General features: G+C 42.0%; 1 protein-coding gene across 1 annotated transcript in view; it reads right to left on the bottom strand.

The window, feature by feature from the left end:
* LOC123747163 (uncharacterized) overlaps positions 1-27,964 on the bottom strand; it is a 92,405-nt gene that overhangs the window by 29,791 nt on the left and 34,650 nt on the right. Inside the window, exons 3-4 of the mRNA XM_069313996.1 lie at positions 23,301-23,500; positions 8,571-8,693 (exon numbers count right to left, since the gene is read on the bottom strand). Of these exons, the coding sequence (XP_069170097.1) occupies positions 8,571-8,693; positions 23,301-23,500 (323 nt within the window). The remainder of the gene's footprint in view (positions 1-8,570; positions 8,694-23,300; positions 23,501-27,964) is intronic.

Below are 27,964 nucleotides of genomic sequence, written 5' to 3'. Positions count from 1 at the left end.
TGTTCGTTATCCACCAGGCAGTGTTCGTTATCCACCAGGCAGTGTTCGTTATCCACCAGGCAGTGTTCGTTATCCACCAGGCAGTGTTCGTTATCCACCAGGCATTGTTCGTTATCCACCAGGCAGTGTTCGTTATCCACCAGGCAGTGTTCGTTATCCACCAGGCATAGTTATCCAACAGGCATTGTTCGTTATCCACCAGGCATTGTTCGTTATCCACCAGGCATTGTTCGTTATCCACCAGGCATTGTTCGTTATCCACCAGGCAGTGTTCGTTATCCACCAGGCAGTGTTCGTTATCCACCAGGCATAGTTATCCACCAGGCAGTGTTCGTTATCCACCAGGCAGTGTTCGTTATCCACCAGGCAGTGTTCGTTATCCACCAGGCATTGTTAGTTATCCACCAGGCATAGTTATCCACCAGGCATTGTTCGTTATCCACCAGGCATAGTTATCCACCAGGCAGTGTTCGTTATCCACCAGGCATTGTTCGTTATCCACCAGGCAGTGTTCGTTATCCACCAGGCAGTGTTCGTTATCCACCAGGCAGTGTTGGTTATCCACCAGGCAGTGTTCGTTATCCACCAGGCAGTGTTCGTTATCCACCAGGCATTGTTCGTTATCCACCAGGCAGTGTTGGTTATCCACCAGGCATTGTTCGTTATCCACCAGGCATTGTTCGTTATCCACCAGGCAGTGTTGGTTATCCACCAGGCATTGTTGGTTATCCACCAGGCATTGTTCGTTATCCACCAGGCATTGTTCGTTATCCACCAGGCAGTGTTCGTTATCCACCAGGCATAGTTATCCACCAGGCATTGTTCGTTATCCACCAGGCAGTGTTAGTTATCCACCAGGCAGTGTTCGTTATCCACCAGGCAGTGTTCGTTATCCACCAGGCAGTGTTAGTTATCCACCAGGCAGTGTTCGTTATCCACCAGGCATTGTTCGTTATCCACCAGGCATTGTTCGTTATCCACCAGGCAGTGTTCGTTATCCACCAGGCATAGTTATCCACCAGGCAGTGTTCGTTATCCACCAGGCATAGTTATCCACCAGGCAGTGTTCGTTATCCACCAGGCAGTGTTCGTTATCCACCAGGCAGTGTTCGTTATCCACCAGGCAGTGTTCGTTATCCACCAGGCATTGTTCGTTATCCACCAGGCAGTGTTCGTTATCCACCAGGCATAGTTATCCAACAGGCATTGTTCGTTATCCACCAGGCATTGTTCGTTATCCACCAGGCATTGTTCGTTATCCACCAGGCATTGTTCGTTATCCACCAGGCAGTGTTCGTTATCCACCAGGCAGTGTTCGTTATCCACCAGGCATAGTTATCCACCAGGCAGTGTTCGTTATCCACCAGGCAGTGTTCGTTATCCACCAGGCAGTGTTCGTTATCCACCAGGCATAGTTATCCACCAGGCAGTGTTCGTTATCCACCAGGCAGTGTTCGTTATCCACCAGGCAGTGTTCGTTATCCACCAGGCAGTGTTCGTTATCCACCAGGCAGTGTTCGTTATCCACCAGGCAGTGTTCGTTATCCACCAGGCAGTGTTCGTTATCCACCAGGCATAGTTATCCACCAGGCAGTGTTCGTTATCCACCAGGCAGTGTTCGTTATCCACCAGGCAGTGTTCGTTATCCACCAGGCAGTGTTCGTTATCCACCAGGCAGTGTTCGTTATCCACCAGGCAGTGTTCGTTATCCACCAGGCAGTGTTCGTTATCCACCAGGCAGTGTTCGTTATCCACCAGGCAGTGTTCGTTATCCACCAGGCAGTGTTCGTTATCCACCAGGCAGTGTTAGTTATCCACCAGGCAGTGTTCACTATCCACCAGGCAGTGTTCACTATGAACCACCTAGTTTGTTCATTCCTAACTATGATTCCCCCCCCCCCCCCCCCACGCTTCTAAACAAGGACCCTGTTCGGTTCTCCGCACGGTCACCAACTCACTCACTATCCACACCCAGCGGTGTTTAACCGACCTAACTGCATATTCAGTTATTATCCTTCGACAGGAAAATAGTTTTGAGAAATGTGTAAATAAGTAGATGTAACTTGAATCCTCTTCAGTCTGACTGGTTAAGTTTAACCTATTTACAACACGTCACTGCTGAGGTCCTGAGTGCTTGGGGTTACTGGTGAGGTCCTGAGTGTTTGTGGGGTTACTGGTGAGGTCCTGAGTGTTTGTGGGGTTACTGGTGAGGTCCTGAGTGTTTGGGGTCACTGCTGAGGTCCTGAGTGTTTGTGGGGTTACTGGTGAGGTCCTGAGTGCTTGTGGTCACTGCTGAGGTCCTGAGTGTTTGTGGGGTTACTGGTGAGGTCCTGAGTGTTTGTGGGGTCACTGCTGAGGTCCTGAGTGTTTGTGTGGTCACTGCTGAGGTCCTGAGTGTTTGTGGTCACTGCTGAGGTCCTGAGTGTTTGTGGGGTTACTGGTGAGGTCCTGAGTGTTTGTGGTCACTGCTGAGGTCCTGAGTGTTTGTGTGGTCACTGGTGAGGTCCTGAGTGTTTGTGGTCACTGCTGAGGTCCTGAGTGTTTGTGGGGTTACTGGTGAGGTCCTGAGTGTTTGTGGGGTTACTGGTGAGGTCCTGAGTGTTTGTGGTCACTGGTGAGGTCCTGAGTGTTTGTGTGGTCACTGGTGAGGTCCTGAGTGTTTGTGGGGTTACTGGTGAGGTCCTGAGTGTTTGTGGTCACTGCTGAGGTCCTGAGTGTTTGTGGGGTTACTGCTGAGGTCCTGAGTGTTTGTGGTCACTGCTGAGGTCCTGAGTGTTTGTGGGGGTCACTGCTGTGGTCCTGAGTGTTTGTGTGGTCATTGGTGAGGTCCGGGCCGAGGGCCCTCAGGAGAACAATGCCGCCTCTGAGTGCAATAGTGAATAATTGGATCAGTTTAGGGTGCGATTATCTCCAGAATATTCATAGCTGCTGCTCCCGTGGCTTGGTGATGCCCAATCGCTCTCACTCTCTCTCATCTCCTGGCTCAAGCATCCTCAATCACCATCATGGAGCCGCTAGCCAACTGCGTTCCTGATGCTGATTGGTTGGATTTGCTTCTTTTTTTAATGCATGTTAATTGTGAATGTTTTTCTGATGTGCTAATTAGGCAGAGGTCAGAGTGGGAGAGAATTTGTTGTTAGGTCGTTTGTATAGTTGTAATAACTGGGGGCCTCGTAGCCTGGTGGATAGCGCGCAGGACTCGTAATTCTGTGGCGCGGGTTCGATTCCCGCACGAGGCAGTAACAAATGGGCAAAGTTTCTTTCACCCTAAATGCCCCTCTTACCTAGCAGTAAATAGGTACCTGGGTGGGAAATACAAGTATGTTGTACTGGTCGTTCAACAAGTGGAATGCTTGTTAAAGAATAAGTTGTGGAAGCCACCTCCATTTAAGGCCAAATTCAGCAAAGAATTTGAACGTCAAAATAGTTAAAATCTATTCCGTAAATGGTACAAAAACGCTAATTGCGGGGAACGAAGAGTCTTCCTTCCCCGCTTTCACTGTTAGAAAAGCACTGACAGGTAAGTACACATACAAGCACTCAACACCCCCCCCCCCAACACAGACACACACACACGCGTATACACACGCGCACACACACATGCACATGCACACACATACACGAGCAACGGGACACAGATTTAAACCGAGTACCCAAAGGAGCCACAGACATGTTAGAAATATTTTTTTAGTATCAAGGTAGTTAATAAATGTAATGCATTAGGCAGTGATGTGGTGGAGGCTGACTCCATACACAGTTTCAAGTGTAGATATGATAGAGCCTAATAGGCTCAGGAATCTGTACACCTGTTGATTGACAGTTGAGAGGGGGGACCAAAGAACCGAAGCTCAACCCCCGCAAGCACAACTAGGTGAGTACAACTTTTGGAACACACACACACACACACACACACACACACACACACTAACAAACACCTATACCAGTCATTCTGTATAGGCGTTTTCTCATAATTACTAAATTAAACTCACACACACACACACTCAGGAACCTGTACACCAGTTGATTGACAGTTGAGAGACGGGACGAAAGAGCCAGAGCTCAACCCCCGCAAGCACAAATAGGTGACTACACACACACACACACACACACACACACACACACACACACACACACACACACACACACACACACACACACACATAATCACACTAAAATTGCCAATAAAAACCTTCCATTATAGTCTGAAGTACCCGTCACAATGCTATTTTTTTTTGCCATCCCACAGTCTGACGTACAACAGTGACACAGGTTAATTGGAGTGTCAGATCTACTATGCTCTTTGAAAAAGGAGCCAAGAATTGCATGCATGTGAATGTTAAAAGAATTGAAAATTCCATGCAATCATTTTCATTTCGTTTAACAATATTTATATTCTGCAGTCATATTAAAAATTTGTTTCCCAATTGCTAATAATTTTTTATCTATAATAACCCTTTATCAAATATAAATTATGAAAAGTGTGTGCTAATATTATCATTGTAATATTGTAATAATTTATCAATAATTATAATTATAAATAATTTATAAATGCAATTCGAATTAAATAGTAAATACACAATACAATAGGTATAAACCTCTCTCAATTGAATAGTTGTATTTTATTTTAGATTGCAAACGTAAATATTGAAAAATTTTATTAAGACTGAAGGGGTGAAATATATTTGTATAGCACGAATATACTCTATTTTTTTCCACTTGAGAACAAAGTTGAAAATTTAGCTCTCCAAAAGTATATTTTATAGATATGTTATGTCCTCGTAATATGAGATGTTTCGTTGTCAGTGTCAACATCATCAACGGTTGAGTACGTTGTTGTTATAGATTCAGCTACTCGGAACAAGTTCCAAGTAGCACGGGCTATGGTGAGCCCGTAACTTACCTGGCACAGGAGCGGGGCAAGTAGCACGGGCTATGGTGAGCCCGTAGTGGACTTACCTGGCACTGGAGCGGGGCAAGTAGCACGGGCTATGGTGAGCCCGTAGTGGACTTACCTGGCACAGGAGCGGGGCAAATAGCACGGGCTATGGTGAGCCCGTAGTGGACTTACTGGCACTGGAGCGGTGCTGAATGTGGCTGAGTACGTTTGGTTACAATTTTAGAACAGCAGAATGTATAACTTTGGGTGAAGTGCTTCACCTCACCCAAGATTATATATTCTATAGCTTATGCAGACGAGGAGTCACAATAACGGGGCTGAAATATATTGACCAGACCACACACTAGAAAGCGAAGAGACGACGACGTTTCGGTCCGTCCTGGACCATTGCACAGGCCACAATCAACTTGAAAATGGTCCAGGACGGACCGAAACGTCGTCGTCCCTTCACCTTCTAGTGTGTTACAATCGACTTGTAAATGGTCCAGGACGGACCAAAACGTCGTCGTCCCTTCACCTTCTAGTGTGTTACAATCGACTTGAGAATGGTCCAGGACGGACCAAAACGTCGTCGTCCCTTCACCTTCTAGTGTGTTACAATCGACTTGTAAATGGTCCAGGACGGACCGAAACGTCGTCGTCCCTTCACTTTCTAGTGTGTGGTCTGGTCCACTGCTGTAGCTTACAGTGCCCTGTGTTTCACTGATGGTGGGGGCAGTATGGTGTGTGTTTTATCGTGTTCTCAAACATGGCAGAGTGAAAAAATTATAGCTCGGTTGATAGAGCTTTGGCCTCTCACACATGGAGTCCAGGGTTCGAGTCTCCTAGGACCCTGATGATTGGAATGGCAGAGTGTAATCGCCAGTGTCCAATCTTCTATTATCTTCTTAACTTTTGATTATTTTAGTGTTGTTTGGTGCTCCTGATAACACTAAAATAATCGACTGAGAATATCTTTCTATTGGGAGGCCAGATGCTTGTGGATAGCTTCACTCAATTTTGTACATTAATTGATGATGGGTCACTGCCCTACACGGCCGGATCAGGATTGCTCGGGAGAGGAGGAGAGGTATCTTCACTTCACCGGAGCCGCCTCATCTCCAATAAACCCCCCTTCCCCCCCTTCCCCCCCCTCCCCCCTTCCCCCCTCTCCCTCCCCCCCCCTCCACCCACCACCCACAACAGGAAGACTGTTGTATACTAAGCAATGAAGAGGTGCTTCTTAATATTATACAACTTTAAGAAATATTGGCATTTTAACAGATGTCGATATTCCTTTTAAACGTAAGACACTGGATCAATCCTGACTGGCCTATGATATTCCCATACCCCACGTGTGTCATCTTACCCTGGCCTATGACACTCCCACACCCCCTATGTGTCATCATAGCCTGGCCTATACCACTCCCACATCCCACATGTGTCATCTTACCCTGGCCTATGACACTCCCACACCCCCTATGTGTCATCTTACCCTGGCCTATGACACTCCCACACCCCTTATGTGTCATCTTACCCTGGCCTATGACACTCCCACACCCCCTATGTGTCATCTTACCCTGGCCTATGACACTCCCACACCCCCTATGTGTCATCTTACCCTGGCCTATGACACTCCCACACCCCCTATGTGTCATCTTACCCTGACCTATGACACTCCCACACCCCTTATGTGTCATCTTACCCTGGCCTATGACACTCCCACACCCCTTATGTGTCATCATAGCCTGGCCTATGCCACTCCCATACCCCACATGTATCATCTTGGCCTCCAGGCATAAATTCAGACACCAAAAATAGCAATTCTTTTCTCTAAATATGAATATATTCATATATTTTTCAATGTGCAAGGTAAACTATACAACAGTAAAAAGCTGTTTTTATTTCTTGCTCGCAAATGAGTTTCAGCAAATTTATAAGGACAGTTTCTGAGTGTTAAATGTCTGAATAAATTAGTGGCACAAATTTCAAAAGCAATTGTCTCTCCATTAAATTTTGCAAAGGCCAATTGTAGTTTGATAAGATTTTTTCTGATACATTTTCAATTTTTTATCGCTAACTGTCCAAAAACACTTAAATTTCATCATCAAACGAATAATTTCTTTTAGTGAAATTTTAATGTTATGTCACACGTGAATTTTCTGTATACTACTTAAATAAATTACTAAATAATATGCAAGTTGAACTGTGATTTGCAGAGAGAATTCTGCTTTGTTTCTATAAATTGGAATACAAATATGCGTGAAATTTGCATTAGTTAGGCTCAGTGGAATTGTAGAATACAATCTGTCAACTGGATCTCTGTCCAAACCATCCTCCTAAGATTTCCCAACGTCAAGAAACCGTCGTACTAAGGTGCTGTTATCCGAAAATACCAGAGGACCTAAACAGAAAACGGGTTAGTTTGTCAGTTTCGCGAATCGCTACCATTTTCTAGTACGACAATTTTTAGCCTTAGAGTATACGTCAAACTGCGACGTTCTATTAAGACTGGGTTGCTATCTCACACTCTCTCTTTCCCCCACTGTATTGAAAATTAGTCTAAAAGATGACAGTTAAAATATAGGCAGTGCCAAAACTATTATCACCAATATTATTAGAGAATTCCCATTCATGAAGCAGCCTTTTCCACTGCTGAATCCACCCATAGACACCCATAACATCCTATAATACACAGCCGGTGTCATTTCATTGTAAATTTGAGTCTGAAGGCATATTGTAAGGGGAAATGAGCACTTACAAGGAACTTTAAGTTAATTCACCCGTGTCCCTTAACCTAAATAGGAAATCACTGGTAAACATAAGCGCTGGGAATGGTTTAATAGTGAAAATAAGCGCTGAGAATGGGTTACTAGTGAAAATAAGCGCTGGGAATGGTTTACTAGTGAAAATAAACGCTGGGAATGGGTTACTAGTGAAAATAAACGCTGAGAATGGTTTTACAAGTGAAAATAAGCGCTGGGAATTGGTTAGTGCGTCCACATAAGTCCTTATAAGAAAAATATTATGTGCAAAGGATATTATTAGAAAACTCTGTATATAAGTTGCATTTCCACTGGGTGTTCTCTCAGCACGAAATTTCATTACCTAGGAAATTTTGTGAACAAAAATTGTTCTCCGAGGCTTAATAGTGTGCATCCAAATATGTATATTTTCCAATTAGAGCGATTGTATATCTACATACTGGTAATTTATGTTAGAAAATATATATATATGAAAACATATCTTGGCGGAGCAGCAAAGCGTGAATATAAAATTAAGACTAATAAGATATGAATTTCTTATTAAGGCCACTCAATAGCTCAGTCGATAGAGCTTCGGTCTCACAGACGTGGGGTCCATAGTTCGAGTCTTCTAAAGCTCAGGGAAGGAAGGAACTATCATGGGAAAGCACCAAGCCATTACGACTATATAGCACTGGGAAGGGGTCAGGATAAGGATTTGGGATGGGACGGGGGTGAAAGGAATGGTGCCCCAACCACTTGTGGACGGTCGGGAATTGAACGCCGACCTGCATGAAGTGAGACCGTCGCTCTACCGTCCACCCCAAGTGGCTGGATCAAACCCATCGAAACTGCAGTTTAATTACATTTTTATATATGAAATAACGCATTTGGGGGACATGTAAATTCAAAAAAGGACACAATTTATAATGAATAAAATAGTTACGTACCTCCATGAGCAACACAGGTTAGTTTAAGCATCTCTCCCTCGAGGTAAGGTCCTACTTGACTGCTGGCTGTTCCTTGGAGGTTCTCCACGTCTCCAATCATCACACTGACGCTCTCTGGAGGTACTGTGGGAAGAACCATCAGAACTGCTTAATTTTTTTTTATTATTATTGCTTTCTACCACAGACGTGGCCAGACATTTACAATACTAACCAGCATATATACGTTTTCTTCTGTCCTCCATGGACAGGGTTAGAGATGTGTTAAACATATAGTTCAAGGGTTTATTGAACACGCAACCACAGAAGGTGATTCGGTGCTTTTAAAATGCTAAGGTAACCTACATACGTAAATACATAGATACACAGATTTACGTATGCCCTACATAAAGTGTTCGGGTGGCAGATAGTGGTGTGTGTGTGTGCTTGGGAGTCGAACGCGTGTACATATATATTGTGTTAGATTCACACGAAAGCGCTCAAGTAATTTCTTGTTTCATTTTTCCTTCGAAGTTATTTGTTTTCACATTATTCATCGTGTGTTAATATCTTCGTGATTTTCATACGATTTACATAGATTTACATGTACGCTTACACTTACGTGTTCAATATATATAAACTCTTTAATATAGCCACTCAGCCAGCGATTGCGTACAAGTGTTGGGAAGTCCTTAAACCCTAATGTACCTAAACTCTATGACTTGATATAGAGTTCGACCCTATGAAAATATATTTGTCCTGGCCACTGTTCTAGTCACTGTCCTGGTCACTGTCCTAGTCACTGTCCTGGTCACTGTCCTGGTCACTGTCCTGGTCACTGTCCTGGTCACTGTCCTAGTCACTGTCCTGGTCACTGTCCTGGTCACTGTCCTGGTCACTGTCCTGGTCACTGTCCTGGTCACTGTCCTGGTCACTGTCCTGGTCACTGTCCTGGTCACTGTCCTGGTCCTTGTCCTGGTCACTGTCCTGGTCACTGTCCTGGTCCTTGTCCTGGTCCTTGTCCTGGTCACTGTCCTGGTCACTGTCCTGGTCACTGTCCTGGTCACTGTCCTGGTCACTGTCCTAGTCACTGTCCTGGTCACTAAAGCTAAGCTTTGTTGGAAATAATAACCATTTTCTATACTTTGGAGGCATAAACAATTAGACAAGCACTATCAAGGAACAAGAAAAATTTCTATACAGTGTTTATGTTTTTATGGTAAAATAAAACAAAACAAAATTCTAAGGAACGTTTCCTTAGAAAAATTTTGAATTCTGAGCCATTTAGAGTCATTTAGAGTTTTTTAGCCATATATGTATATATATCTATGATATATACATATATATAATATATATCTTAGAGGTGATTCAGGCCCAGAGGCGAGTTATATGCTGCGACATTACAGCATAGAGCAAGGCCACAGCAGTTCTCTAAACTATTTGGGCTGTTCACTTGGGCTGTTCATTTGGGTTGTTCATTTGGGCTGTTCATTCTCTTCAGTTTTGTGTACTTTTGTCTGGGTCTTGTCTAGATACTGGAAGCTGCAAGAACTTTTTCCACTCATTTGACCTTTCACTTAAGACGGTATAGTGTATCTAATGTTTGCTTTTGATAAGATATTTGTAAAAATTTGGAGTCATATAAGTCTACGGACTTTACGACGCGCATTTAACTTACTCAATTTTTTCACTTCCATGTGATTAACAATGTTGCATATATCAACTTTATTTTTATTTCTCGCTATTGGTTAGTGTGACATCGTCCAGCTATAGATTTTATTGGCCTTTCATCCTCTATTAATTTAAGTCAGTTTGAAACGCATCTTGTTCCTATTACATAATTCATATACAATTGTTCTTTCTGACAGCATTGAATTGCCTTTAGAAATTTGTGTAACAAATCATTCGGGAGCCTTGTATACCACATATGTCAGACCAAGCCTGGAGTATGCAGCCCCAGCATGCATTCTTTACCTTGCTAAACAAAGTTATAGAAAATTCAGAGTATGCCACCAGACTAGTACCAGAGCTAAGAGGTATGAGTTATGAGGAAAGGTTACGGGAATTAAACTTCACGTCTCTGGAAGACAGAAGAGTAAGGGAGACATGGTCACCACCTACAAAATTTTCAGAGAAAGTGACAGGGTGGACAAAGATAAACTATTTAGATTGGGTGGAACACGAACAAGGGAACACAGGTGGAAACTTCGTACCCCAATGAGCCATAGAGATATTAGAAAGATTTTTTCAGTGTCAGAGTAGTTAACAAATGGAATGAAATAGGCAGTGATGTAGTGGAAGCAGACTACACACACTAGAAGGTGAAGGGACGAAGACGTTTCGGTCCGTCCTAGACCAGTCAATGTTCGATCTCAAGTCGATGGATCGACTTGAGAATGGACCAGGACGGACCGAAACGTCTTCATCCCTTCACCTTCTAGTGTGTTACAATCGACTTGAGAATGGTCCAGGATGGACCGAAACGTCGTCGTCCCTTCACCTTCTAGTGTGTGGTCTGGTTAACATTCTTCAGCCACGTTATTGTGACTCATCGCTTGCAGACTACATACACTTTCAAATGCAGATATGATTCAAACCAATTGGCTCAGGAACCTATACACAAGTTGATTGACAATTGAGAAGCGGAACCAAAGAGCTGAAGCTCAACCTCCACAAGTACAACTAGGTAAGTACACGGTATTCACAGTATATTTGTAACACTGGAGCCGGTCGGCCGAGCGGCCAGCACGCTGGACTTGTGATCCTGTGGTCCTGGGATCGATCCCAGGCGCCGGCGAGAAACAATGGGCAGAGTTTCTTTCACCCTATGTCCCTGTTACCAAGCAGTAAAATAGTTACCTGGGTGTTAGTCAGCTGTCACGGGCAGCTTCCTGTGGGTGGAGGCCTGGTCGAGGACCGGGCCGCGGGGACACTAAAGCCCCGAAATCATCTCAAGATAACCTCAAGAAGATAACACAATGCGGCGTAAATAATCGCAATATGTTCGGATAAAAACAACGATAAAATAATCTTCACTTCGTAAAGTTGCGAGACTGGAGATCTCGTTGAATAAAAACTGCTTCTGGAAACTTTCCTTATTAAGGTTACTCAATAGCTCGGTCGATAGAGCTTCGGTCTCACACACGTTGGGTCCAGGGTTCGAGTCTCCAAGAGCCCAGGTGAATGGAGAGATCGTTGAATGAGTGACAGTTCTGATATATATATATAATATATATATATATATATATATATATATATATATATAACGTACACAACAACGATCACAAAAAACATTGATCCAAGTATACGGATAAACCACATTTGAAAAATTTGAGAATGCTGAATGCGTTTTCGGCTCATTTCGCCTTCATCAGAGCAAGATAGACTCTCTATATCTTGCTCTGATGAAGGCGAATTTAGCCGAAAACGCGTTCAGCATTCCCTAATTGTTCAAATGTGGTTTTTTCCGCACCTATATAAATGATAGTATTAGTATTAAATTTTAGTCCAATGTTTTTCCTGCCCGAAACGCTTTGCGTAATAGTGGCTTTAGGCATTGTGTGTACTAGCTGTATCTATAAATCTATTTTTTGTAAAAATTCTTGTATGTATGTACCTTACCTGAATAAACATTTATTTATATTATTATAAATTATTTGTTTTTTAAAATTTTGAGCGACGTAAAAGTCTACGGTCTTTACGACGCGCATTTCATTTACTCTATATTTTCACTTTCTTGCGATTACATTATTGCAATAATGTAATGCAGCGGACGCCATAGTCGTCGTTTCTTGAACTGGCATTCACTTCTCGTGTTAAATAATCCATCCTTTTCTACCCTGTCAATTCCCCTGAGAATTTTGTATGTAGTGATCATGTCTCCCCGGGCTCTTCTGACATCCAGCAATGAGAGTGTCAAGGCATCACTACGACTTATCTGGAATGCCAATTCCACCGGGATCAGGACAGTGATGATCGCGTCTCTCAGAGCCGGATAATACCGTTATCAGTATAGAAACTTAGTTTGCACTATTCAATACAACATCCGGCAGTACTGAATGCTGTTAGTGTTGGACCACGGGACGTCCAGCTCTGAGCACCTCCACTTGCATTCACTCAGCCCCAGCAATTGCATTCACTCAGCTAAAAAAATTGCATTCACTCAGTCCCATCAATTGCATTCACTCAGCCCCATCAATTGCTCTCACTCATCCCCACCACTTGAACTCCCTCAGCCTTATCACTTGCATTCACTCAGTCCCATAAATTGCATTCACTCTGCCCCATCAATTGCATTCACTCAGCCCAACAATTGCATTCACTCAGCCCCATCACTTGAATTTGAAGTGAGACACATCTAGGGCTGTGTCTGAAGTGAGACACATCTAGGGCTGTGTCTGAAGTGAGACACATCTAGGGCTGTGTCTGAAGTGAGACACATCTAGGGCTGTGTCTGAAGTGAGACACATCTAGGGCTGTGTCTGAAGTGAGACACATCTAGGGCTGTGTCTGAAGTGAGACACATCTAGGGCTGTGTCTGAAGTGAGACACATCTAGGGCTGTGTCTGAAGTGAGACACATCTAGGGCTGTGTCTGAAGTAAGACACATCTAGGGCTATGTCTGAAGTGAGACACATCTAGGGCTGTGTCTGAAGTGAGACACATCTAGGGCTGTGTCTGAAGTGAGACACATCTAGGGCTGTGTCTCAAGTGAGACACATCTAGGGCTGTGTCTGAAGTGAGACACATCTAGGGCTGTGTCTGAAGTGAGACACATCTAGGGCTGTGTCTGAAGTGAGACACATCTAGGACTGTGTCTGAAGTGAGACACATCTAGGACTGTGTCTGAAGTGAGACACATCTAGGGCTGTGTCTGAAGTGAGACACATCTAGGGCTGTGTCTGAAGTGAGACACATCTAGGGCTGTGTCTGAAGTGAGACACATCTAGGGCTGTTTCTGAAGTGAGACACATCTAGGGCTGTGTCTGAAGTGAGACACATCTAGGGCTGTGTCTGAAGTGAGACACATCTAGGGCTGTGTCTGAAGTGAGACACATCTAGGGCTGTGTCTTTAGAACTGAAAGACGCAGCATTTGCGCACAAGAAAATCTCAGGTCGCAAGAGCTGTTTTCCGGAAGAAAATTGTTTTACCATCTCTCCCTCCCGCTATGTATATGATGAAACAATTTTTAAAATTAAAAATATCATAAATTTAAAGGAAGTTTCGCACCAACTTTTTGGTCCAAACATTTAACCAATTCAGAATGCAAGACTAAATAAAAAACAAATCTTTTTAACTCAACTTTTGATATTAATAATGACATAAATTGTGAAAAATTAAATTTTTGCGAATATTTTGAAGAGTTTTCATAGTCTCTCTCTCGTCTTCGGCACTATGTAAAGTTTTATGACTCATAAGATGTGCTCTTAAGAGTTCTTGAAGACGCTCTTATAACGCTCCTTGGACACACTCTTCTACACATTATTCATTTTTCATGACACTCTTTACTACTCTGTCTCCCCTGACGCGTTGCTTTACATTGTAAACTTTATTGGGGAAGAATCTTACTATCTTTATTATCTTATCTTATTAGTATCTTTATTCGTTATATCTCTATGAAATATTTATTTTAGCTAAAGAAAAATATTAATGGCTTCGTTTAGTGGAAGAAAACACAGTTTTCAAAATATTTTGCAACTAACGAATCCAATGAACAAATCCACAAGGGCCGTGACGAAGATTCGAACCTGCGTCCGGAAGCATCATCATAATGTGTGTGTGTGTGTATTATGTTGCATGTTCGGACGCAGGTTCGAATCCTCGTCACGGCCCTTGAGGATTTGTTCATTTGTTGCATCACGTTAGTGTGATCTCTGTGTGTAATAACGAGTCCAATTTATGCGTCTGAACTATTAAGGGGAAAGCACCAAGCCATTACGACTATATAGCACTGGGAAGGGTTCAGGATAAGGATTTGGGATGGGACGGGGGGAAGGAATGGTGCCCCAACCACTAGGACGGTCGGGGATTGAACGCCGACCTGCATGACGCGAGATGACCTGTATTTTTGCGTTTTTTGAGCGTATGCTGTTGTTAATAGGCCTAGATCCGTCATTATTATGACTCCTCGTTATTGGTCATCAGTTCCCATTAACATAAGGGTCGGACTAACTAGTGTGACTCATTGCTCTTCCTCAACCGGAAGCCAACCCATTACATATCACTATTCATATCATCAAAGGGTCATTTACACTCTAATTGGTCATTTACATCATCAGTGAGTCGTCCCATTATTTAGAAGTGTTTGGAAACAAGCAGACGAAGAATCATGTTAGAATAAGCTAAATTGACCAAGCCACACACTAGAAAGTGAAGGGACGAAGACGTTTCGGTCCGTCCTGGACCATTCTCAAGTCGATTATGCTAAGGGAAGTAGGCAAGGCAATAGGCAAGAGAGAGGTGAGGAGAAAAAAATCTTAGAGGAAGAAAAAGCAAGGCAAAAGATACGAAAGGTAAACCTCTCTCTTGCCTATTGCCTTGCCTCCTTCCCTCTTCAAAATCGACTTGAGAATGGTCCAAGATGGACCGAAACGTCTTCGTCCCTTCACTTTCTAGTGTGTGGTCTGGTCAACATACTTCAGCCATGTTATTGTGACTCCTCGTCTGCATAGACTAAGCTACATTCAAATAAAAGAAAATCGTTATAAGGCAGAGGTTAGAAAAACGTAGTTTGATTGGGCAAGTAATCGTCCTAAGCCGTTGACTCAAAGGGTGACACGGGCCAATCAGCTCCTCCCACGTCATGTTGAAGAGAACCAATTAGTCCATGCCACGTCAGCATCACGTCACAGGTGAAGAGGACCAATCGGTGCCTGCCACATCCTCGAAGGATATATATATATATATATATATATATATATATATATATATATATATATATATATATATATATATATATATATTGTGTGTGTGTGTGTGTGTGTAAATCACGAAAAATAAACACGTGATTAAAAATGTGACAGTGTCAGACCACGGAGGAAAATTGTAACAGGAATTTCCTTAAGTACTTTCGTATATTAATACTCCTTCTGAAGATGTATTAATATACGAAAGTACTTAAGGAAATTCCTGTTTCAATTTTCCTCCGTGGTCTGACACTGTCATATATATATATATATATATATATATATATATATATATATATATATATATATATATATGCAACAATGATCACAAAAACACTGATCCAAGTATGCAGAATAACCACATATGAAAAATAGAAAATGCTTAACGCGTTTTCGGCTAATTCGCCTTCATCAGAGCAAAGTAGAATCCTACTTTGAATCATTCTACTAGAATCATCCTAGAATCATTCTACTTTGCTCTGATGAAGGCGAATTAGCCGAAAACGCGTTAAGCATTTTCTATTTTTCATATGTGGTTATTCTGCATATATATATATATATATATATATATATATATATATATATATATATATATATATATATATATTATATATATATATATATATATATATATATAAAATGTGTGTGTGTGCATTTATTTTGTTGGTTACCATTTGGATCAGTTTCCAGACGACAATAAGGCAAAATAAAAAGGTTTATATTGTGTGAATTTCCTCCAAAACTTGCAAATGAAAGGAAATACCCCGCCAACAAACCGTGGTGACAGGAATGCCCAGCGGATGTTGACTTTGCAACAACAATATTGATATATTCCCTTCGCTGTAATTCAGATTTGCAACACTGTACGTGTGACGTTAGCGAATTGTGGGAGGGGAGGGGGGAGTAGGCGGAGTTCCTGGAGGGCTAGAAGACGAATGTCACTCACTATCTTCTATCTTGAGGTTGTCTTGAGATGATTTCGGGGCTTTAGTGTCCCCGCGGCCCGGTCCTCGACCCGGCCTCCACTCCCAGGAAGCAGCCCGTGACAGCTGACTAACACCCAGGTACCTATTTTACTGCTAGGTAATAGAGGCATAGGGTGAAAGAAATTCTGCCCATTGTTTCTCGCCGGCGCCCGAAATCGAACCCGGGACCACAGGATCACAATTCCAGTGTGCTGTCCGCTCGGCCGACCGGCTCCCTATACCATGATACAGTGAAACATTCCACAAAAAACTAATAGAACTGGTTGTGCAATCAATTGTTTACATCTTTATTACCTCCTGGGGGTGGAGGCCTGGTCGAGGACCGGGCCGCGGGGACAATAAAGCCCCGAAATCATCTCAAGATAACCTCAAGATATCCAATATATACCGAAAAGCTGTCAATTGCATAATTTTTAGCGACGAAATCCAGGCAATATTGCAACCATCCAATTTACTAATGAAAGCAATTGATTCAACCTCGTCCTCTATACAAATACATAGGGATATCCTCGTTGCAAGATGCAAGAGTAATTCAGTTGTTTAGCAGTAATCATTAGAATTACCTCTTGTATTGGGTTGGGGCACACACAGGATATCAAGGAGAATAAGCTGACTCGCAGAGACGAGAAACAATCGGTTGAAAACTTTCAGTAACGTGGAGAGAGGAGTGGGGGGAACCTGCTGCATGGGTAACAGCTTCTTCTGCATATCAATCTATCCTGGCGAGGATACTTCTGCCTCGATAGTCCGAGTTCTATTCCATAGTCACTCGTGACTGCTGAATGCTTACTATCTTCATCTCCCTTTCCGACCACAAAGGAATGATTCGAGAATGTGTAAAGTACCAAAATGGTGGATTTATTAGATTCTGATTAACAATACAATAGGAATGATGATTTCTTTATCCCAAATGGACTTCTTTCTGACAAACCAACAAACCATATGAACGCTTAGCTAAGTTTCGTCCATATAGAACCTTCATATATGTAGGCTATAAATTTATCTTTTTAGATATATTTATATCTATAAATATCTCTAAAATATCTTTAGTTGATAGAGCTCGGCCTCTCAGTGTGTCGCGTGCAGTGTACTTCTCCCTATAAATCATGTGTTGGTACATGGCAACCTGTTCCTCTTACAAAGAACGTCGTTTTTCGCACGTATGCGTTACCTAAGACAAAAAAATGATCGTACTAGAAAATGGAAGCGGCTGGCGAAAGTGACGTACTGTCCCGTTTTCTGTTTTGGGTCCTCTGGTAGGTTAGGCGAGACTACTTTAAATTGACCGTTTTCATACGTTTGGGGACTTTAGGAGGACGGGCTGGACTGAGCACTTGGATTTTTTTTTTTTTTTTGAGGGGGGGGGGGGGAAAGAGGCATAGACTCGGTCAAAACCTATCCACTCATCGGCTGAATTTAAGTTCCATAACATAACAAACCAGTTGATCAAACCTAATCTACCTAACCTAAGTGAGCGCCGTCTAAGAGAGAGAGAGAGAGAGAGACCTGCTGCATGGGTAACAGCTTCCCCTTATCAACCTACCCTGGCTTTGCGCCCTGGAGAGGCCACTCCAGACCGACAACCAGAGCCCAACTCCATAGTCTCCTGAGACTGATGGATGCCCACTACTAATTCAAATAAATCAATTTGAAAAACAATAATCACTCTGCTTGTTAGGCAAATCTGGCCTTGCATACTAGGCCAAGTAGTGCATTCTGGCTATTAGGTACGACATAAATATATGGCAACTAATAAAGTAAATATAGTTCCTCACTCAAGTGCTTGGCTTCTCGAGGTTATCTTGAGATGATTTCGGGGCTTTAGTGTCCCCGCGGCCCGGTCCTCGACCAGGCCTCCACCCCCAGGAAGCAGCCCGTGACAGCTGACTAACTCCCAGGTACCTATTTACCGCTAGGTAACAGGGGCATTCAGGGTGAAAGAAACTTTGCCCATTTGTTTCTGCCTCGTGCGGGAATCGAACCCGCGCCTCAGAATTAAGAGTCCTGCGCGCTATCCACCAGGCTACGAGGCCCCCTACGAGGCTTCTGGATAGAATTTTCACATTCAATTCGATTCCATTCAATTCTCTTTTGCTGGAGAGTGATGTTGCTCTCTCTGTGAGTTTAAAATATTCTCTTTTATCAAAAACCTTTACCTCTTTCCTCTGATTTATTTGCACTTTAGCCTCTTTTATTTTCGTTATCTTTCATTTAATACAACAGGCATTTAAGCGAAAATTATTTGATTTAATACAACAGGCATTTAAGCGAAAATTATTTGATTTAATACAACAGGCATTTAAGCGAAAATTATTTGATTTAATACAACAGGCATTTAAACGAAAATTATTTGATATATAATGTTTTGTTATAAATTAGTTCCATGTATTTATGTGGCACTTGTTATTACTAAGATGATTGAGTTATAGGTATGAGCAAAAATTATTCTGTTCCTATAATCCTTAGCATGAGATAAGGTCAGTCTTGAAGTCTAGGTTCTTGTACCATCAAGAACCAGCTGCCTCTGTTCTTGTGCCAGCTGAGGTTCCGGGTTCGATCCCCGGTGGAGGCGGAGACAAATGGACAAACCGTTTCACCCTGATACACCTGTTACCTAGCAGTAAATAGGTACCTGGGAGTTAGACAGCTGCTACAAGCTGCTTCCTGGGGGATGTGTAACAAAAAGGAGGCCTGATCGAGGACCGGGCCGCGGGGACGCTAAACCCCGAAATTCTCTCAAGATAACCTCAAGATAACCTCCCCTTAAACGACCACAAGCATCACCACCACCATTTAAACCACAGCTGTTAACCACACCTCAACCAATACAATTAAAACACCCACCACCATTACAATTGCTTCAACCACTATTCATATACACAAAACACCATCCCACCTGCAAACTAGAAACCAACATAAGGGAGGATCGACTGGGCACCAATCCTAAACAGCTCGCCCTTGTCCACCCAGCAGAAACTGGAGACCTGGAGGGATTGGCGATTCGTATTCCAGGAAAAGCTGGTTAGGTCAGGCTTACCATGAGCTTTGGGGAGAGGGGGTTTGACCTCTGACCTCTAACAAGAGTCAGAGGTCAAAACTCGCCTCTACCACAATCGCTTCAATCACCACAACCCAACCACAAATGCAGCTACCTACACTACAACATTAGTCATTCGTATGTCATTAACGTTCAGCTTCTACAACCATATCAACCACCATTGTTACCACAACTACAACTACTAACCCTCAACTACCACCACCACCACCACCATTACCTCTAACGACACAACTACCCCCAATAACATATTAATTACAGTACGAACACTTCAACTACCATTATCAATACACCTACCTACCTTCCACCCTACAACAATTACAACCCCACCACTACAACATCAACCATCACCAATACAATCACCAATACAATCACCTACACAACATTCAACCTCATGAACCACAACCATGAACCTTAAAGTGAATTTGTTCTATTTTCACAGTTATCAGTACTTTCACAATCGACTTGAGAATGGTCCAGGACGGACTGAAACGTCGTCGTCCCTTCACATTCTAGTGTGTGGTCTGGTCAACATTTCACAGCTATCGTTGGCTTAATCCTCCTCTTATCCGGTCAGCCCCGCAAACCGAACTTGGGGTTGAGCTCGGGCAAGCGGCAACCAGTCCTCGATCTGTGATTGTCCAAGCAGCTACTGACTCCGAAGATACACATATTAAGAATTAAAAATCAATTTTTTCTCACGTGTAAATTAACACAATTACATATTAAAATTTGGTGTGTAGTTAGCCCTAAATTGGGCGAGGTTAGGTGCTTAGGTTCAGTTTGTAATTACTGATGTTTGTGGTACGTGGGAGCGAAGGACGTGAGCAAAGTACTTTTCGAGAAAAGTACTTTTTTCAGAAAAGTACTTTTTCAGAAAAGTGCTTTTCAGAAAAGTACTTTTTCAGAAAAGTGCGTTTCAGAAAAGTACTTTTTTCAGAAAAGTACTTTTTTCAGAAAAGTACTTTTTTCAGAAAAGTACTTTTTTCAGAAAAGTACTTTTTTCAGAAAAGTACTTTTTTCAGAAAAGTACTTTTTTCAGAAAAGTACTTTTTTCAGAAAAGTACTTTTTTCAGAAAAGTACTTTTTTCAGAAAAGTACTTTTTTCAGAAAAGTACTTTTTTCAGAAAAGTACTTTTTTCAGAAAAGTACTTTTTTCAGAATAGCACTTTTTTTCAGAAAAGTCATACATCAGTTATGAATCGTGAGTAAAGCGTCTCTCTCACTCATAAACAGTGAGACTGATGAGTCGTTTGATGATCCTGCTACCAAACAATTCACGAGTAAAACAATTTACACTCGAATTGTGACATTTGTTTACAAGGACTGACTGTAGCATCATTCAACAGTTAACTCATCCACCAGTTAAGTACAGCCAGTTAATTTACAGAAAAACAAGAAATTAACGTTTATAAACAATGTTTAAATTCTCTTTGCCCCCCTTGTTGTGAAGAGAGGGTTAAAAAGAGAATTATATCTGACGATATAATTTATTTAAGGTCTTTGGAGGCGGGCACGCATGCGCGTTTGAGAGCGCGGGTGAGATAGAAAGAGAATTAATTTAAATCTATTCATTGTGGGGGGGATTTTTGGCGCTTCGGTTGACGCTGGCTGCCGCATACTCGACACTTGCTAAATTATCAATTTACGCTTGACAGCCGCATGCGGAAGGCAGTTATGTACACAAAAGGTAATGTGTGTGTGTGTGCTATTGGACCTGAGCAAAGGGAGGGAGGGGGGGGGGGGATTTGAGTGTGTGTGTGTGTGTACTCACCTAATTGTACTCACCTAATTGTGCTTGCGGGGGTTGAGCTCTGGCTCTTTGGTCCCGCCTCTCAACCGTCAATCAACTGGTGTACAGATTCCTGAGCCTATTGGGCTCTATCATATCTACACTTGAAACTGTGAATGGAGTCAGCCTCCACCACATCACTTCCTAATGCATTCCATTTGCTAACTACTCTGACACTGAAAAAGTTCTTTCTAACGTCTCTGTGATATGTGTGTATGTGTGTGTGTGTGTGTGTGTGTGTGTGTGTGTGTGTGTGTGTGTGTGTGTGTGTGTGTACTCACCTATTTGTGCTTGCGATGGTTGAGCTCTGGCTCTTTGGTCCCGCCTCTCAACTGTCAATCAACTGGTGTACAGATTCCTGAGCCTACTGGGCTCTATCATATCCTCTGTGTGTGTGTGTGTGTGTGTGTGTGTGTGTGTGTGTGTGTGTGTGTGTGTGTGTGTGTGTGTGTGTGTTATCGTCCAGGGAAACGATTTGATTGATCAAATGATTTGATTTGACTGACCAACTACTGGAATAAGAGTTATAGGTGATTCAACCCATTCTATTCCTCTCGCTGGGTCTTATCCACACAAGGTAATCACACTAGCATTCCTTCGTCAGTCTCAGGAGACTATGGAGTTGGGCTCTGGTTGTCGGTCTAGAGTGGCCTCTCCAGGGCGCAAAGCCAGGGTAGGTTGATACGGAGAAGCTGTTACCCATGCAGCAGGTCCCCCCTTCCCTTGCTTGGCACGGCTTATTATCATAGTATTAGAGAACCTTTCCAGTCTTCCCATGTCCCTAACAGCAAACTGGCTGTTAAACCAGCTGTCGAACCCCTGTTTAAGAATGAAATAAGCACAAGACGTTCAAGCTTTTCTTGAACCTAATCGGTCATTACGTTCTAAGGGTAAAGACTCGAACCAGCGATCTTAGTATTCCCAGCCCTACATCTTGCCCCTATACGACGATATGGTATAAGTTGGTCACCCTAGGATTCCTTTTTCACAGGAAAAAGATAAGATTCAGTAAGAGGCTGATTCAGATTCAGATAGATAAGATTCAATAAGAGGCTGATTCAGATTCAGATAGATAAGATTCAGTAAGAGGCTGAGAGCCTCTTACTGAATCTTATCTAAGTTTTACATGCACTCTTCATGCACTCTGTAGTAAGTAAAGAAGTTCTTCAAACGCTTCAGCTTCAAATACACAAAGAAATCAGACTACATAAGAGTGGGGGGGGTGGGGGAGGATGTAAAACCTGTACTGACTTCAGTAAAAGCCTACGGACTTCGTGTGCATTCAGTGAAGTCCCAGGTCGTGTATCTTCATATGTGGTACAGGAGTAAATGTTACAAGGACTCCAGTTCGCTGGTTCGAATCCCCACTCATTGTTCTAATTCATTTTCTCATATAAATCCCGTTAGTGTGGTTTTGTGTGAATAATTATTAGCATATTATTAGTAACATTATTATTAACATTAACTTCATGTCAGTTATTCATATTAAACATCATGAGAAAATTATGAAAATAAAGGCTCAATATAAGTTTTGTATGAAATTCCTTTATTTAGGTTCGTTAAGAGCAGAAAGAGAATGTTGGCCACTGAATATTCCTGTTAATTTGCATATAAAAGGGAACTGTTTGGAGACATGACAAGACTGTAAGACTGAAATTTGGTAGAGAGAGAGAGAGAGAGAGAGGGAATTGTCAGGGGAAAGCATCAAGTCATTACGACTATATAGCACTGGGAAGGGGTTAGAATAATGCTTTGAGATGGGACGGGGGGGGAAAGGAATGCTGCCCAACCACTTGTGGATGCTCGGGGACTGAACGCCGACCTGCATGAAGCGAAACCGTTGCTCTACCGTCCACCCCCAAGTGGTTGGGCAGAGAGAGAGAGAGAGAGAGAGAGAGAGGGAGAGGGAGAGAGAGAGAGAGAGAGAGAGAGAGAGAGAGAGAGAGAGAGAGAGAGAGAGAGAGAGAGAGAGAGAGAAACAGTGATTAAAACAAAACATTGAGAAAATGACGTACCAATGACAGTAAGATTGACTCTGGTCGTCTTGGTTGGGTGGAGACGGAAGTCGACGCGGCAAGTATACAGACCCTGATCTTGCTTCGTCAGTCCCACCACCCTCAGCATCGCCGGTGAAGAAGTTGTCTCCAACATCGCTCGTCTCCCCAGTTGTGTTTCGTCCGACCAGTGGGTCTGCTCGTCCGAGCGCTCGTCTAGCCTGAAAGCGGAAAAAAAATCCGTATGTGACGGGTCAATAATTTCCTGCAGGCAAGCTAACATAGCTTTGCCGGCTGCAAATATTTAGCTTTTACATGTTTCTCTAGTTGTCAGGGAAGCTGTTGACAATGTTGTAAATATCAAACCGCTGGATTTCCTGCCTCCAGGCTTGCCTGTCAGGCTTGGTGTTGATGCCTCCAGGCTTGCCTGTCAGGCTTGGTGTTGGTGCCTCCAGGCTTGCCTGTCAGGCTTGGTGTTGATGCCTCCAGGCTTGCCTGTCAGGCTTGGTGTTGATGCCTCCAGGCTTGCCTGTCAGGCTTGGTGTTGATGCTTCCAGGCTTGCCTGTCAGGCTTGGTGTTGATGCCTCCAGGCTTGCCTGTCAGGCTTGGTGTTGATGCCTCCAGGCTTGCCTGTCAGGCTTGGTGTTGATGCCTCCAGGCTTGCCTGTCAGGTTTGGTGCTGATGCCTCCAGGCTTGCCTGTCAGGCTTGGTGTTGATGCTTCCAGGCTTGCCTGTCAGGCTTGGTGCTGATGCCTCCAGGCTTGCCTGTCAGGCTTGGTGTTGATGCCTCCAGGCTTGCCTGTCAGGCTTGGTGCTGATGCCTCTATCTGTCCTTATCACCCGTTTCTGCCTGAAAAGTCTAATATACAAATATATATTAGTGAACAAATCCACAAGGGCCGTGATGAAGGTTCGAACCTATGTGTGTGATGTTTCCGGGACACTATTTCCTTGTTAACCAATTTACCATAAGGAACATAAATTGGTTAAAGAGATGACCAAGTAGCAGGCATCCATCAGTCTCAGGAGACTATGGAGTTGCGCTCTGATTGTCGGTCTGGAGTGGCCTCTCCAGGGTGAAAATCCAGGGTAGGTTGATACTGGGGAGAAGCTGTTACCCATGCAGCAGGTGTATTAAGCCAGGTATCCCAGTCGTAGGAAAACAGGGAACACCATACAATTGATTTATCATTGGAAGGTTCAATACTCTCTCCTCAAGCCGATAAATACAAGCATTGTACAAACACAAGCTTTAAGCTGCCTTAAGCTTTGGGACGTGCCACGCTGAAGCTGTCAGGCATGAAAGAGAGTTTTTCAAAGTTAGGTAAAATACGTTTAAGTGATATATTTTGGTCTGAAAGAATATAGCGTTTTATTGAAGACAATTTTGTATTTAATTTTAAAACAATGTCTCTAAATTATTTTCATTTAGGGATGTGGCGATCCCATCAGCTTGCAAATAGGGGGATACAAAAAGCTCCCCATTCTCAGTATTGCAGGGAAATAGGGCAGAGATAGAATTGTCAGGGGAAAGCACCAAGCCATTACGACTATATAGCACTGGGAAGGGGGGTCAGAATAAGGATTTGGGATGGGACGGGGGGAAAGGAATGGTGCCCAACCGCTTACTGGACAGTAAATACATAGAAAAAAAGAGTAGTTATAAGGAAGAGAGACTAATAGGCACAAGAGGAGTGATGCGAAAAATATTTGTAAGCTGAATTATAGAGTAATTATCTATAATTCTATATAAAGTCTTATGGAATTAATATAAAAAAGATTGTCGCATCGGTACGGAATTTTAATTACAATGTGTTACTTAAATTGTAAATGTAGAGGAGACCCTCAGAAATATACAATGAGGTGTATAATTATTGCAAAGTATAGAATGTGTATAATGAAAGATATCTTAATCACAAATGCATTTATTCTGAACAAAGATATCAAACAAACTATTCCTAGCGTCACATTAATTTTGAAAGGCGAAAGGATATATTCCTGACATATAAGATTTGTAGAGGATTATCTGGATGAATTCTTCATCATATAAGTGTGGCTTTTAAGATACGATCATTCAGCTCTTATCTGTTAGAGTATAATTTGTAATTGGGTGTTTGTCTCTCTCAGGGATGTAAGTTGTTAAATGTTAAAACATATTAGGTTTATTGAAAGCTGGCAGTAATTGAGAAGCAAAATATTGCAAAGAATGTGTTTGAAATGCTTGCAGAAGCAAGCGAGAATTGACTGGATAGGAATAAGATTGACCTGTGTTTCATTAAGTGATTTATAAGTTTGAGTGAATGTATTATGGTGATTGTGAAGAAAGCTTGAGTGAATGCACTGTACTGATTGTGAAGAAAGCTTGAGTGAATGCACTGTACTGATTGTGAAGAAAGCTTGAGTGAATGCACTGTACTGATTGTGAAGAAAGCTTGAGTGAATGCACTGTACTGATTGTGAAGAAAGCTTGAGTGAATGCACTGTACTGATTGTGAAGAAAGCTTGAGTGAATGCACTGTACTGATTGTGAAGAAAGCTTGAGTGAATGCACTTTGTTGACCGAAACGTCGTCGTCCCTTCACCTTCTAGTGTGTGGTCTGGTCAACATACTTTAGCCACGTTATTGGGACTCATCGCCTGCGTATATTAAAATGTATGAATCAATGTTAAGTGTTCCCAGTATCATAACATTTTAGAAGAATGAGAGGAACAGTTTGGTGGGATGAGAAGGTAATATTAAAGAATTAATGAAAAGAAAATGCATAGATTTTATGAATATAAAATGAACGAAAGAGAGAGGAGGAAAAATTGGAAACATGATGAGAGGAAAAGGTCTGTGAAAATTTTGTAAACAGAGAACAAAAGAGGAGACAAGGAAAAATATAATATAATTTATTCTGAAAACAGGATGTTTTTTCGTAAATAGGAAATTGTAACGAGAAGATTTGTATATGGATTAATGGGAACGTTCAATTAGAATGATAATTGATGAAGAGGAGATTGAAAGAAAATATCTTGACAATTCTAATGCAGAAATTTTCAAACTTTCTCAGCTTCCAGCACATTGAACAAGATGCAGAAATTTTTAAGACACCATAATTTTTAAGGAGACTGTTTTCAATATATATATTAAAAACAGTATTAAGATTGTGTTTAAAAGTTCAATTAGTAAAATTTAAATCATAGTTTGTGTTAATAATATTCATAGATTTCTAAATATTTGTTTTGAAATCCAAATGAACCCTTGTCGCAACTCACCAAAGTACATATGTATTTGTATGTATATATGTATGTATAAATATAAGTATATCCTATCTGACTCTACCCATTGCTCTTGTAAGAAAACTTCCACATAGAGAAACAGCAATAGGTAAGTCCAACCTTGTACCCTAGACATTCTCCCAATTTAATAGGATTTTAAGGGGTTTTCAAAAGCCTTTCATCCCAGACACAAATAAAACGACTTTACTAAAGGTTTATGTTAACAATAAGATATCAACAGAGGTTTTTTCAGGCATAATCGTTTTTTTTTAATAAACTTTTAAGCTCAAAAGAGGTCAAAGGTCACATTTCGAACTTGTAAGCTTCAGCTAGTTATTATAGATATTAAATTACTGCCTGATGTTCGCATTGATAATTCGTCAGGTCGCTGGGATTATATAGGATTATCCTACGTTAATCCTTTGCTTGCTGTAGTGTGCTATGTTGTTTAATAATACAGTGTTGTATTTTATTCTGCACGGTGTTGTAGCGTGATTCTCCTCTACTATAGTGTATTTTCTTGTATTATTATGCCCGGTTATGCAGTGTGTTGTGTTATCCTGTATTAAAGTTTGTATTATTTTGTTCCTTGTCCTATGATGTCCTGCAGTATAGTGTATTTTATTGTATTAAGTCTGGTGTTGTAGTGTTGCGTGTTCAGATCGTTGTTGCAGTTCAAAGTTGAACAGTATTCTTAGTATTATTACAATGTTATTTTAGGGTAAACATTTGTCTGTATTAAATGAACATTGTATTGTATTGAATGCTTGTATTGAATGTTGTATTTTGCTTGTATTTTGAATTCCTAGTGATAATACATCACTTTGTATCGTAATACTGAGCCTGCGACGAACCAGGATAGGGGAGGGATAATCAGTGCCTAACCCCACCCCCCCACCACCCTCTTTTCCTCTATTCCTCCTTTCCCGTCCCTCCCCGTCCCTCCCCTTCCTCTCCCCTATCCCTACCAATCCTCATCCTAAGCCATTCCAAGTGCTATGTAGTCGTAATGGCTTGGCGCTTTCCCCCCCTGATAATTCACCCTTCCACTATGCCTATGTTTTTTCCCTTTCCCTACCCTTCCCCTCCCCCCGCTTTACCCCTTTATATATATATATATATATATATATATATATATATATATATATATATATATATATATATATATATGTCGTACCTAGTAGCCAGAACGCACTTCTCAGCCTACTATGCAAGGCCCGATTTGCCTAATAAGCCAAGTTTTCATGAATTGTTTTTCGACTACGTAACCTACCTAACCTAACTTTTTCGGCTACCTAACATAACCTATAAAGATAGGTTAGGTTAGGTTAGGTAGGGTTGATTAGGTTCGGTCATATATCTACGTTAATTTTAACTCCAATCAAAAAATTGACCTCATATATAATGAAATGGGTAGCTTTA

This window comes from Procambarus clarkii, chromosome 77, assembly GCF_040958095.1.
Source record: "Procambarus clarkii isolate CNS0578487 chromosome 77, FALCON_Pclarkii_2.0, whole genome shotgun sequence".
In the NCBI taxonomy this organism is placed as follows: Eukaryota; Metazoa; Arthropoda; class Malacostraca; order Decapoda; family Cambaridae; genus Procambarus; species Procambarus clarkii.
The sequence above is the reverse complement of the archived record's forward strand: the minus strand, read 5'-3'. Positions and strand labels throughout refer to the sequence as shown.